The sequence below is a fragment of the Taeniopygia guttata genome, chromosome 26 (assembly GCF_048771995.1).
Source record: "Taeniopygia guttata chromosome 26, bTaeGut7.mat, whole genome shotgun sequence".
NCBI classification, from domain to species: domain Eukaryota; kingdom Metazoa; phylum Chordata; class Aves; order Passeriformes; family Estrildidae; genus Taeniopygia; species Taeniopygia guttata.
The window spans coordinates 6,149,257-6,163,549 of record NC_133051.1 but is presented as its reverse complement, the minus strand read 5'-3'; the positions used below and the strand labels follow the sequence as shown (position 1 = coordinate 6,163,549).

Genomic DNA, 14,293 nt, shown 5'->3' with positions numbered 1-14,293 from the left:
ATCAGTCCTCACTGCCAGCCTCAGCACAAAATAGGAACAAAACAACACAAATAAGGAGCTTGGGGCAGGAGGACCAGGAGGCTCTCCCCGAGCCTGTGAGTGACAGTTGTCCCCACCCTGGCTGCTCTCCGTGTTCCTGACAGAGATTTCAGCTCCGTGGGTGTCCTGGGAAGGTTTCCACAGCTCCAGAGGCTTGGAGGAGCCTGCAGTGCATCCCCTCCCAGCCCTGGAGGGGCACAGCTCTTGCTGCAATGAAGGCTGGAGCACCAGGATGGGGGGGAACGCTGCCCCCCGTGCTGCTCCTGGCCGTGCTGCGGCTCCTCAGCATTCCTGTGCCTCACGGTGGGTACGGGGCCGTGGGCAGGACCAGGGACACCTGCCTGGATCCCAGCTCGGGGGCTGGGCTGGGTGATGCCACCCCCGAGCCTGTGGTCAGTGCTGTTACAGACCCAGCCCTGGCTGAGCCATCCCAGCCCCGCTCCTGGGGCAGGGAAGGGGCTCCTCACCTGAGGAGGTGTTCTCCTGCCACAGGTGACTGCGGGCCCCTCCTGCCATGACCCACTCCAGGCCCTCCAGCAGCTCCAGCAGCTTCCCGGTGGGATCCAGGGCGGTGCTCACCTGTGCCGAGGGTGCCCGCAGGATCCCGGGGCTGCCGGACACCGTGGAGTGCCTGCCCGGCGACATCTGGTCCCGGCTGCCTGATCCGTGCGGCCGTAAATATCCTCCTTTATAGCTGAAACACAGCCCGGGGTAGCATCCCCGTCCCTCCTGCTGGCTGCCCTGTGCTGGCACTGTCCCTGTCCCTGCCCAGGGGACAAACCCACTGGGCTGGCACTGTCCCTGTCCCTGCCCAGGGGACAAACCGGCTGGGCTGGCACTGTCCCTGCCCAGGGGACAAACCCAACCCGCTGTGCTGGCACTGTCCCTGCCCAGGGGACAAACCGGCTCGGCTGGCACTGTCCCTGTCCCTGTCCCTGTCCCTGTCCCTGTCCCTGTCCCTGCCCAGGGGACAAACCCGCTGTGCTGTCCCTGTCCCTGTCCCTGTCCCTGTCCCTGTCCCTGTCCCTGTCCCTGTCCCTGTCCCTGTCCCTGTCCCTGCCCAGGGGATAAACCCGCTGGGCTGGCACTGTCCCTGTCCCTAGGGCACAAACCCGCTGGGCTGGCACTGTCCCTGCCCAGGGCACAAACCTGCTGGGCTGGCACTGTCCCTGCCCAGGGGACAAACCCGCTGGGCTGGCACTGTCCCTGTCCCCAGGGACATCCCTGTCCCCAGACCTGGACATGGCCGAGGCTCAGGTTGGCCGCTGGCTTTGGGCACCTCTGCGGACAGGGAGCCAGGGCTGTCCCCTCGCTGTCCCATCGCTGTCCCCACACTACGGCTCCTGAGGACGTGTCCTCTCGCTCGGGGCTCCTGCGGCGCTCCCTGCACCCCAAACTCCTGCCAGCAGCCCGTCCCCATCTCCCGCCCCATCCCCGCGGCTCGGGTGGGGCACGAAGGGGTTAAAGCGCCCGGGGCCGGTCTGCGGGGAAGGAGCAGCCTCCCCTCGCTGCACATCTGGATGCAATAAGGCTGGGGAGGCCGGAGCATTCCTGAGCACTGAGCTGGAGGCTGCTCTGCTGCCGGCCATGGGGCCCTGGCGCTGCCTGCTGCTGCTGCCGCTGCTCGCCCCGGCCCTGCGCGCCCAGCAGCAGCAGTTCATGGAGTACGTGGAGCGCCGAATCACCCTCCTGGAGGTACAGCCCCGAGAGGGACCCCACAGCCGCCCCGCACCCCGGATCGCCCCGTCACGGGGCTCCCAAACCTTCCCCATGGGGCTGGGAGCGGGGCTGGGTCAGAGGAGCTGGGATGGGGACGGAGCAGGGTGTGGGGTGTCCTGTGAGGAGGAGCTGGGATGGGGATGGACAAGGGTGCGGGGTGCCCTGTGAGGAGGAGCTGGGATGGGGACGGAGCAGGGTGTGGGGTGTCCTGTGAGGAGGAACAGGGATGGGGATGGAGCAGGGTGTGGGGTGCCCTGTGAGGAGGAACAGGGATGGGGATGGAGCAGGGTGTGGGGTGCCCTGTGAGGAGGAGCTGGGATGGGGATGGAGCAGGGTGTGGGGTGTCCTGTGAGGAGGAGCTGGGATGGGGATGGACAAGGGTGCAGGGTGCCCTGTGAGGAGGAGCTGGGATGGGGATGGAGCAGGGTGTGGGGTGCCCTGTGAGGAGGAGCAGGGATGGGGACAGAACAGGGTGTGGGGTGCCCTGGCAGCCCCTGCCGGGTCCTGCACAGCCCAGCAGGAGGATACACCAGAGCAAGATGGGTGTGGGAGCACCGGGGGACAGGCAGATCGTGGGAGCAGGGGCATTACGGGTCTGGGAGAACCATGGGGGCATCACAGGAATGGGAACATCACAGGAATGGGAACATCACAGGAATAGGAACATCACAGGAAAAGGGGCATTGCAAGTTTGAGAACTATGGGGACATCACAGGAATGGGAACATCAGAACCACAGGGACGTCACAGGAATGGGAACATCACGGGTCTGGGAACATCATGGGAAAGCAGGGACATTGCGGGTCTGGGAGAAGCACGGGGACATCACAGGAATGGGAATATCATGGGAAAGCAGGGGCACTGCGGGTCTGGGAACTTCACAGGGTCATCACAGCAATGAGGACATCAAGGATCTGGGAGCAGCGTGGGAGACTGGGGTGCACTGTGAGTTCAGGAACATCATGGGGGTATCCTGGGGGTGTCACAGGAAAGCAGGGCCTTGCAGCTCTGGGGACAGCCCGGGAATGGGGGCATTGTGGGTCTGGGAACATCATGGGAGCATTGCAGGAATGGGTGTCACAGGTCTGGGAACGTTGCGGAAGCAGCACGGGAGCATCGTGAGTTTGGGAGCACCACAGGAACGGGAACAGGGTGGGACAGGACCCGGAGCCACGAGCCACGTGTGGCTCTGGGGGCTCCCCCAGCCCGGGCAGGCGGGGACAGCTGCCACTGGTGGGCTGGGAGGTTTGGAGACCTCAGTGTCCACTTGGCCACCCCAGGAGAGGATCTCACAGTGGCACGACCAGAGCAGCCGCTACTCCACGGAGCTGCGGGACTTCAAGAACCAGGTGCTGGGGATGCTGGAGGCGGCCGAGAAGGAGCGGGAGGCGATGCGGGCGGAGGCCGAGAGCGCGGCCGTGCGCGTGGAGCGGCTGGAGCGGGAGGTGGACTACCTGGAGACACAGAACCCTGCCCCACCCTGCGTGGAGGTGGATGAGACGCTGATGGACAAGCAGGTGGCCACAGCCAAGCAGAGGAAGAACGAGAAGTACACCAAGCTCACAGGTGAGGCGCTGCCGTGGCTCCCTGGGGTCTGAGGGTTACCCCAACCCTTTGTAGCCCAACTCAGTCCAGGTGTTCCCCAGCCATGAGCTGGGGCATTGTGTCCCAGCAGGGCATCTCAGATGTCTCTGGCACAAGCTCCTGCATCCCCCTGGCTTGGGAGCTGCAGCCAAGCCCCAGGCTGGAGCCCTGTGCGTCCCCAAAGCCTCTGGGGCAGGGCTGGGGCGAGGGTGTCTCCCCTGCCCGTGGCATGGGTACACTAGGGGACTTCTCAATGCCACCAGGGATGCACTTAAACCCCTTCAGTGAATTTCCAAGGCAGCTGCCAGAGGACCAGGGTGGGACAGGGTGAGAACCCAGCATGGGGCAGCAGCAGCCGTGCTGCAGGGCCGGGCTGTTCCCAGGTTCTCAGCCGCCCCTCTCTCACAGATTGCAGTGACACCATCGCCAGTGTCAGGGCCATGAAGATCCTGAAGCGTTTCGGCAGCGCCTCGGGGCTCTGGACCAAGGATGCTGCGGGGAGCTCGGAGAAGATCTACGTGTTCGACGGCACCGCCAACGACACGGTTTACGTCTTCCCCCGCATGCGGGAGTTCACCCTCTTCTCCGCCACCCGCAAGGCCGCCCGCATCAAGCTGCCCTACCCCTGGGTGGGCACCGGGCACCTCGTCTACGACGGGCACCTCTTCTACATCCGCCAGCAGGGCCTGTCCTTCCAGGTGATCAAGTTCAACCTGGCCAACAAGACGGTGGTGGACAGCTCGGTGTTCCCGGCCGAGGAGCAGATCCCCGTCTTCGGCCTCTCCCCCTCCACCTACATCGAGGTGTCGGCGGACGAGGAGGGGCTCTGGGCCATCTACGCCACCAAGGAGGACGAGAAGAACATGTGCCTGGCCAAGCTGGACCCCGCCTCGCTGGACATCGAGCAGATGTGGGACACGCCGTGCCCGCGGGAGAACGCCGAGGGCGCCTTCGTGGTGTGCGGGGCGCTGCACGTGGTGTACAACACGCGCCTGCCCAGCCGCGCCCGCGTCCAGTGCGTCTTCGACGTCAGCGGCACCCTGGCCCCCGAGGACGCCTCCCTGGTCTATTTCCCCAAGCGCTACGGCTCCCACGCCAGCCTCAAGTACAGCCCCCGCGAGAGGCAGATCTACGCCTGGGATGATGGCTACCAGATCATTTACCGCATGGAGATGAAGAAGAAGCTGGAGGTCTGAGGGGTGCTGCCCAGCCCAGCCCGGCCCGCAGGACGGCGTCTCTGCCCCTTCTCCCATCACTGTGAAATGAGGAAATGCTGGATCCCCACCCCAGCCATCCCCCAGCACCGGGTGTCCCCGCCTGGGAGCACCCAGAAGAGTCCTGGACTAATTTAATGAGGTTTTCTTTTCTGATCTAATGAATAAATACTATGCAGCGAAGTGCAGCCGCCTGCCTGGGGGAGCGTGGGGTGCTGGGCAGGGCTGTCAGAGCCCTGGACTCCACCTTGCCCCTGAGACACCCCAAAAAACACTTCCCAAGGGTGGGGTATCCCTGCAGGGCTCAGAGCAGCGAGAACAGACCTTGGGTGGGTGCCTGGGCAGGGGGGCTGGGGCTTAGGGCAGGGGTTTGTGTTGGGGGCTTTGGGTGAGGGTTTTGGAAGGGCTCAGGGCAGAGATGGAACACAAGGCTTTGGGCAGGCTGCTGGTCAGGGCCAGCTCATTTTACATGTACAAAACTGCGAGCAAACAGCAAAATCCTTTAATCTGGGAGGACAGCAGGAGATTTCCCTCCCCTGCCGGGGCGGTGCTCCAGCCAGCAGGCCCCAGATGTTGCTGATTTTCTGAATTTGTTCCTAATGAAGCACAGGCCACTTCCCCTGCAGCCACAGAATCTCCAGCTTATGTAAAGCCCCGGGTTGCCCCATCCCTTTCCCTTCCCTCTTCCTCTGGCACTGAGCTCCTGCACAGAGCGGCCCCAGAGGGGATGGGGCAGGACAGGGCAGGTGCTGGGAGCCGCTCAGGGGTTGGTGACAACCCCAGTTGTCCCCTGCTGTGTCCTTCCTGCCCCAGCAGAGACTGTCCCTCGTATTCTCCCTCACCCCACAACGTGCAGGGTGCAGGATTTGCCCCGTTTCTGTCCCTGGAAACCCCGGATTGCTGTGGTTTGTTCCCATCACAACATGCTGAGAGCACAGAGGATGGATTAGGAGGTGTTTCAGTGCCATGAACATCCCTTTTTCCCATCAGAGGTCACTTCTGGGGACAAGCAGTGAATCCATGGGCCAGGCTGGCTGGGTAAGGGTTGCACCCTGCTGGTGCCAGTGCCAGGCTGCCTTTGGGATGAGAGGCCAGGAGCTGCCCAAACACCCCGGGGAGGTGCCAGCCTTGTGGGGAACACCATTGCCAAGCACCTGAGGGGGCCCACCTGCTCTCCCAGGGCTGTGGAGTGGCCCTGCCACCCCTCTGCCACCCTAAAACTTGTCCAGCATCCCCCTGTGCCCCCTCAACCAAACTGTTCTGTGACACGGAGGGCACTTGGTATTTGCCTCAAGTTCTTTGGCATTATAATCAAATTTGTTGCGTAAGAAAAATCTTCAAATACACACTTTGAATGACTGTAATTGGCTGGTGCTGAAAGTTCAACACACAGTGCAAGTCAAGCAGAGAAATTATCCAAGTGTGAAGGACTCTGTGAACTGTCAAGTTAATTTATGGCCCTTTTCAAGATCAATAACGGCAGTAACAGAAATATAATTTTCAGAAATCTCACAGTAGTAAATAATTACACCGTTGATTTCTCCTTCTTGAATTAAAATTGATGGGGCAGTAATGATTGTGCAGCAGAAACCATCTCGTAGCCTGGAACACGTCCTGCACAATCAGACCTGCACTTCCCTGTGCCACCTGGAACCTTCTCTGCTCCAGGTGAGCACCCCCGGCTCTCCCAGGCTGGCTCCAGCCCTGGAGCAGCTCCTCTGGGATCTCTCCAGCCTCCTCCCTGTGCTGAGCACATGGGCAGAGGTGCCACTCACTAAACCAGGTCAGTCAGAGCCCCACCAGCTCCTGGGGGATTTGTTCTGTACAAACACTTTGGGAATGAGGAGGAAAATGAACAAAAGGACTGCAGCACCCCATAGGCTCCCAGAGCACAGCACTTATCTCACACTCCACATCTTCAAAGTACTTCAGGAAACATCAACTAATTAATCCTTGGAATAACTCCCATCGAGCAGAACAGCCTGATCTCCATCTGCTGACAAACAAGAGACAAACCCCACGTGTTTGATCAGCAGGGGTGGCCCAGCTCTGAGCTGGGGTGGGGACCAGGGCCCTCCAAGCTCTGAGTGCTCCCAGCTCATGGAATCAGGGATATCCTGAGCTGGAAGGGACCCACAGGGATGGAGTCCAACCCCTGCCCTGCACAGACACCCCAGATCCCACACTGGGCATCCCTGGAGCATTGTCCAAACTCTCCTGGAGCTCTGGCAGCCTCGGGGCTGTGCCCATTCCCTGGGCAGGGCCCAGAACCCTCTGGGAGAAGATCATTCCCTGAGATCCAAACTAAACTCCCCTGGCACAACTCCAGCCCTCCCCTGGGTCCTGTCCCTGCTTACAGAGAGCAGAGATTGCCCCCAGGCTGCCTCCAGGATGGGGTCACCCTTGTCATCCTGCCAGAGCTGAGTGCCTGCCATCCTCCAGTGCCACGGAGGAGTGTGAGGGACCTCGGAGAGACCCGTGTGTGTGCCTCTGCTGGGGTGACTGGTGGAAGAGAGGGGCAGCAGGGCTGCAGGTTCCTGCTTGCCATGGGATGGACACCCCCAGCCCCACGGTGCCAGAACTCCTCATGTCCTGCTGCGGTCACTGATTCCTTTTTTTACTTGTTTAAGTATTTATTGGCCCCATTAGGAGAAAGCAAAGGTTGTGCCACAGCTGGGGGAGTTGTTGTCAGAGCCCTTGGTGCCCTCAGGGGTGTTGATTGTCCCCAGCAGCCGCCCTGGCACTGCCCAGACCCACCCGGGAGCCCCAGTGGGAGCAGCAGCACCTCCATGGGACCCAGGGACCCCAGAAGGATGCAGGGATTCCAGCAGGTTCCAGGGACCCTGGCAGGTCTGTCCCAGCTCCCTCTGTGCTGTGTGGAAGTGGATTTCTGTGGCTGCTCCAGCTGCCCTGCCCTGCCCCTGCCCTCCCCTGCTGCACTGACAGAATTTCAGGCAAACTCAGCCTTGACTCGGGTCACCAGTGGCAGAGACTGCCTGGTCCTGTGCAGGTTACCCGGGGCTGGCATGGGCAGCCTCTTCCCCACAGAAGGCTGTGGAAAACCTTCATTCCTTCATTCCCCTGCCCGTGGTTCTGCTCAGCCCCCAGTGGGGGCAGCTCTGGGGCCAGGATTGCTCCTGTCCCCTCCCAGGGCTGCAGCAGGGGCTGGCCCCACACCCAGCCCGGGCAGGGGCACCGGGATCATCCTTTCCAAAAGGAGGGAAAGGATGGAACATATGCTAATGGGGCTGCTCCAGCCTTCCACGGAGTCTGCAGCTCCCTGTGCCTTAATTGCCAAATACTTTATCTCTTTAGAGAAGAGCCTCTATAAGTAATAATCCCTTTCATCTCTGCTCCTCTTGAAAATACTTCTCTTTGCAAGGCAATCCGGTCAAGTAAATTGAGAAGTTGTGTTATCAGTGGGAAAGAGAAGCTGAGATCTTTGGGCTAATTTTTTCTCCTTTGTCTCATTCTCAAGGATATTGACTTTATTCCCCTTCCTGACTCTTTTCCAGCTCACAGGAGCTATTGATAAAGTGAAATGACTCTGCGAGTCCTGTTGGAAACGGGGGAGCTAAAATTAAAACCAGGCAACTTAAACAAGTGCATTATGAAGCTCCCATTGTATTGAAACACGAAGAGGGGGATAATTCTCCATTTAATACTTTCTTAATGGCTGGTTGGCAACTCTAATCACCGGCTTTTAACTCCAAATAGGTTCTCCTGCCCACGGAACATCTGGGTGAGCTGTAACTCATCACACACGAGCTGGGAGGCAGCAAATTCCCCCCAGGGGTTGCAAACAGGGCTGGGAGGTCTCCAGGGCTTGGGGTGCGCCTGGACACGCCCGGAGGGGCAGGGAGAGGCAGCAGCTCCCTGCCAGTCCTCCGCATCTCCTAAAAGCAGCGCAGAGCAAGCAAAGCTGGATTCACCCAAAACTCTTCCTGCCGTGGGCATCACCCCTCTGGCAGTGGGGTCTGTGGTGGGTCACAGGGTTTGGGCTGTGTGCTCCAGCCCAGCTCTGTTATTGCTCATTTTGGCACCGTCGCTGAGCCCAGGCACTTTGTGGCTTTGGGGACAGAAGGGCCCCGGGGTGGGGGTGTGGGACAGCACTGTGGGGTGCCAGGGTGTCGGAGTCCAGATCCCTCAGGCTGTCCTGGCTGGCTCCAGACCCTGGCAGGGGTCTCAGAGACCTTGGCAAAAAGTCAAAACCAGCTGTGGCTTCGATTTGAGCCCGTGGAAAAAGCTGCCAACTCTGTATGAAGAATTACAAGTCACAAGGGTTTGAGTGGTGTGATATTTGAACTAACACAGGGAGGAAAAGTAGAATTTTGGGATTTTTAGAATGAGGTTCAAGGGGGTACAAGTGGAGGGATTTGGGTGTGCCTTCTTTCCCTTCTTCTTGCCCTCCATGTCTTGCTGTGTTGGTGACACTTTTCTGTTGGTTTGGGACACACTGTCCAACATAAATGTCAGATATTGGTGCATTGTTATAAACAGACTATATGTAACTTTTGATATAAAAGGTAAACACCGCCCTGAGGACAGACAGAATGCCACGGCCTCCTTGCTAGGCAGAGCTCCGCAGGTCAGAGAAAGAATGTTTCGATAAGAAGAAATAAACAACCTTGAAAACTCGACTTCACGCATTCCAGACCTGTTCTTCAGTGTTTGGGCTAGGGGAACAAGGACTTTCACACTGCTGGGGACTCACCAGCCAGCTCTGACACCAGGGGAGGTTTCCTGCCACGTGTGCCCCTCACCTGGAGCTGGCCTGGTGGGGCACAGCCCTGGGGGCCCTCACCCCCAGCCTGGTGGAGATCCTGGCACTCTTGTGAAAAATGCATATTTTATCATTGGCTTTCGCAAATGTGACAATGAATATTATATGTGTAATGTTAGAAAGTTATGCTGTATTAGTTCCCTTAAGTGGTGTGTTAAATATTGTTTTATGTGAGTTTGTGGGCCCCAAGTTGGGCAACTCCCTGGGGGCTCCCCTGGCAGGGGAGACCCTCCTGGAGCAGTTCTGTGTCAGGAAAAGGAGATGCACACTGGACTTTTTTGGTCTTCAGTTTCTGCTTATTGTTATCCTATCAAAACTTCAGCACAGTGTCTGCGCCCAGAGCTTGCATGCCCAAAAACAGCACAAAAATGGCCAACAACCACATGTGCAAGGTCTTTTTAAGTCTAATAAAAAACTAAACTACCCAATTAAGAACCTAAATTATTTCCCTTTTTAATGCAATAACTGACCCCTAAAGACCCGTAATGCAGATTTTTCTACCCAATTACAAGATACCACTTAAACCCAAAAAGAAAGAGGAAGAAAGGAGGAGAAAGGAACTCGAGACAGCACCCTATATCCTCCACCTTGAACCCATCTATAACATCCTAAAAATCTTTAAAACCTAAATTTCTCACCCATGTGACATACTACACTGCTATCTACAATCTATTTCACACTTTCGTGGTTTTTGAGGATTTGGAAGTTTTCTCCATTAACGAGGGTCAAAGTCAGTGTTTTCCTGGGAGTCAGAGCACCCCAGGGCAGACAGGGGGATACTCCCCTTGCCCTGGGTTCCCACAGTTTTAGGTTACAACATAATGTTAAAATAGAAATTCTGCGATATAGGATTTGTTACAAGCTCAAGCAGGAAGATGAGATAATCAAGAAACTCTTCACACAGAGATGTCAGCAAAGGGGGCCCATAAAAAGTTGCAGCCTCCTTATCAGAAAGACAAACATTCTTCCACCTTCCCTCTGTCTTTTTGGAACCACCAGGATTAAGGAGAAGTTGACAAAAACCGGAAAAGTTCTTAATTTGCAAGGAATTTACGCATCATGTATGAGATATATGAACAGGCTATTGCTTTTAAGGTTATTCCTTTGTTCACAAGGGATGCTTTTCGTGACTTAGTGTCCGAGAGCATCCAAACATCCGTAATTCTTTGCTTTTTATTGTCTTGTAATTGTCCTAACTCTAAATTTTATTACTTTAATTGTATTACTATTTTTATAACCATTATATTATTATTAAACTTTTACAATTTTTAAAAACCAAGCGATTGGCGTTTTTCACACTCTGTTGAGATCTGAGGACGGGCACATTGTGCCCCAGCTGGGTCCAGCCCACCCCACCTCCCCCTGCCCCAATTCTCCTCCTCAGACACCAAACCCAGCTCCTGCCAAATCCTCCCTGGCAGGATTAACCCCTTCAATATCCATGCCAGTGTCAGCTGCCACCTCCTCTCACTGCTGACCTGGGCTTGCCTGGGACATTGAAATGTTCAGCTTGTTAGAGAATAAATGAAGAAAGAAATATAATTGAATCAACAGACATCAGTAGCAATAAATGCCACGAAATTTTGCACAGCTGGGGTGTAGTGTCACCATCAGCTGCCCTGCTCCCTCCCCAGCCCCCCAAACCCTCCAGAGCACTCACACCCCTGAACTCCCCTCTTGCAGAGATGTGCTGCACCTTCCCAAAGGGAGGGACGCAAACTGAAATTTCTTTTTAAAAGATTAATTTTGCAGAATTACGGGCCCTGCAGATCTGGATCTGTCCCAGCCAGCCTGGGGATGTCCAAGCTCCTCTCACCCTTCTCACTGTTGTCTACTCCTTCCTTCCCTCTGAAAAGGAGGAATAAAAATAAAACCTTCAAGCTGGGAGCTCACAGCCCTGTCAGAGGAGCGCTGGCTTGTGACGCACTAAATTTCAACATTTTCTGGGCAGTTTCATTTACTAACAGATTTTTTCTGCTATTTTGGTTCTTTGATCAAGATGGATTATTTTCCCTGAGCTGCTCCCATTGGTGGTAATGTGTCTCCATCCCCTCCAGGAAGGATTTTGCTGACACAAGGAAGGCCCACGCCGTGCTCGCCCCATCCCAGGGATTTCACACACTCTGCAGTCTACATGATTTCACCAGGATTTTCTTTGGGGTGTTATTATTACTAATGCTGTTATATCAAAGTTGTTTCCTGAGGACAGAAAAATACCAGCTCAGCTATTCAGCTAAGCAGTTCTTTAATTTCTTGCCTCTTAAAATCGGCTCCCCAGTGCCTTTTTGGAATAGATCTGAATTTTCTGCTTTAATCCCTCTTCCTGAGGCAAAACTGCTGAGGGGCGAAGTGGCTCTCCCTGGGAAATGAGGGCTGGGGTCTCTTTCCCAGTGCTGCAGCTCAGGGATAGTCAGTCAGCTCCAAGAAATACCAGGTAGAGATTTTTTGTCTCTTTGCCCCTGAATCTCTCATCCCCAGCTGGCAGGCAGCAGCAAATTTGGGTTTCCCAGCCCTCCTGATTTTCCATCTGCTGGCTGGGGAGGGATGAGTGGTGCAGGCAGGGCAGGAGAGGCTGGAGTGGCACAGGGATGCAGAATTTGGGGGGACTGGAGCAGTTTCCCCCAGCACAGCAGCCTTGGCTCTGCCCATGCTCCTGTGTCCTCCTGCTGCGGGTGGCCAAGGTCCTGGAGGGAGATATAACCATGGTAACTGGGATTATCTGGGAAAATTGCTGCTATTGCTGCAGAGGTAGGGTCAAAACAAACAGAAATTATCAATTTTTCTCTTTCTAATAAAATGCAGAAGTGTGTTATTGACTCGCTAATTGCTCAGCTAAACGGATTTCTCCTAAATTACCTCCTAACCCTTGTAAATGAAAATGGTGCAAAGATTAGCACTTCCATGGATTTGCTCAGGGGAGGAAAAATGAAAGGTCTGATTCCCTGCCCATGGCAGGGGGGCCGGAGCTGGATAATCTTTACAGTCCTTCCAACCCAAACCGTTCCATGATTCTATGATTCCCTTTTCACCTCAAATTGCTCCAGGCTTTGCAACCTGGGGGATTTTTGGCACCACACAGGCCATGGAGCCACACTCTGCTTTGTGAGCAGCTCCTGCAGGAGATTGCAGCTCTCAGCTCAGCTCTGAATTGTCAATTCTCCCCTGAGTGCAGGTTTTCAGGAAATCAGAGGTTTAAATGAGAAGTATTCCTCTCCAACTGAGCCCCCTCCAGTATCAGTGTCAGTGCCACCTCCTCCCATTCCTGACATGGGCTTGCCTGGGAAATTGAAATGTTCAGCTTGTTAGAGAATAAATGAAGAAAGAAGCATAATTTAATCAAGAGACATCAGTCCCAATAAATGCCATGAAATTTTGCACAGCTGGGGTGTAGTGTCACCATCCCCTGGGATGCTCAGCTGCCTGCTGGCAAACCAGGCAGCCCTGAGCCTGCTCCTCCGTTCCCTCTTCACTGCAAGAGCCACTTTCAGAGGCTTGCAGGGACATGCAGGTTTAGGAAATAATTATTTTAATTGCATCATCAGCTCCATTCCTGCTGCGAGGAACTTTTGCAGCCCTCAGGAGTGGCATTGTCCTGGAGGGATGAGCTTGGAAAGGTCCCGATCCGCGGCAGCACCACCCCTTTAGTCTGGAGAACCCCACACAGCTGGGTCTGCACTCCTGGGTGGCACCTGAGCAGTCCCAGGCACCACGGGTGATCCCAATGAGCATCCCGAGGAGGAGAATCCCCCACATCCATGTGGGGTCCTGGGGAAGGAGAGGAGAATTCCCTCAGCACTCCTGGAGCAGGTTGAGCATCCCCACGGAGGCAGCAGCTCCTGAGGAGCAGAATTAGGGCAGAATTAGAGGTCAAGAGGCAAAGCTGAGGTCAGACAATGTGAGAACTCAAAACGTCCCTCAGACATTTTTGGATGTTCCGGGCCCAGGTCAGAAGCATTTGAGACCCTGGCAGGCAGCTGGAAGCAGCTGTGATTTTGGGTTTGAGCCATGGAATGAGTTACCAACCTTGCAGGAAGAACAAGAAGTCACAAAAGTTTAGATGTTATAGGAGAAGTAGTCACAAAGTAAAGGGAAGAATTTTTGAGTGCTGTACAGGGGGGTTTTGGTTTTGTACATGGGGGTCAGAGGTTTTAAGATGGAGGGATTTGGGCCTGCCCTGTCCTCCCTCTTTCTTCTTCCTTCCCTCCATGTTCTTGGTGATGTTGGCACTCACAGATTGGTTTAGAGTAGAAAGGCACCATTTAATATAGGTAATGGGCATTGGGGAAAAACTGTACCCATGTAACACGTAATGTACCATATAAAAGATAGAAAAGCACCATTTAATATAGGTAATGGGCATTGGGGAAAAACTGTACCCATGGAACACGTAATGTACCATATAAAAGATAGAAAAGCACCATTTAATATAGGTAATGGGCATTGGGGACAAACTGTACCCATGTAACACGTAATGTACCATATAAAAGACAGCACAGCCCTGGGCAGAGGGGGAGAGAAGAAGCAGTCGGGAGTCAGAGAGGATGTCAGGGTGTGTGTGTGCCTCTGCCTGAGCTGTGAGCAAACCACAGCAGCCCCAGAAGAAAATCTTTTAGATAACTTGCAATAAACTGCCTTGAGACCGAACAACAGAGACTGCTGAGCCTTTCTTTGGCAGCACGGGTTGGAGGAGAAGTTTTTCACCACACGGAGCCACCCCTGACCCAGGGTGGGCTTTGACAAGACAACAGGCAGGAAGGTGCTCCTGCTTCCTGCAACCATCACGTCCCAGAAAAACTCCATTAAATCATCTCTGCATCTCCGGGTGCAGCTGCCTTTGGAGCAGAGATGCTCAGGGGGTTCCACCCTGCCCAGGACCGCTCCTGTGGCACCAGGGTCCCCTTGGGCTGGTGGAGCAGAACAGGGACAGGGACACTTGGTGGGGCATCCCTGGAGGG

General features: G+C 55.6%; 1 protein-coding gene across 1 annotated transcript; it reads left to right on the top strand.

The window, feature by feature from the left end:
• Positions 1 to 1,417: 1,417 nt before the first annotated feature.
• Positions 1,418 to 4,738, top strand: OLFML3 (olfactomedin like 3). Its single transcript, XM_030291986.4, has 3 exons — positions 1,418 to 1,734; positions 3,038 to 3,323; positions 3,750 to 4,738. The coding sequence occupies exons 1-3, from the start codon at positions 1,627 to 1,629 to the stop codon at positions 4,535 to 4,537; spliced, it is 1,182 nt and encodes a 393-aa protein (XP_030147846.1). The 5' UTR covers positions 1,418 to 1,626; the 3' UTR covers positions 4,538 to 4,738.
• Positions 4,739 to 14,293: the final 9,555 nt, after the last annotated feature.

Bases quoted from the DNA above. Each gene is read 5' to 3' on its own strand.
- OLFML3 (XM_030291986.4), top strand. From the start codon at position 1,627: ATGGGGCCCTGGCGCTGCCTGCTGCTGCTGCCGCTGCTCGCCCCGGCC. The intron at 1,735-3,037 runs GTACAGCCCCGA...TGGCCACCCCAG, and splicing joins GCCGAATCACCCTCCTGGAG to GAGAGGATCTCACAGTGGCA. The intron at 3,324-3,749 runs GTGAGGCGCTGC...CCTCTCTCACAG, and splicing joins GAAGTACACCAAGCTCACAG to ATTGCAGTGACACCATCGCC.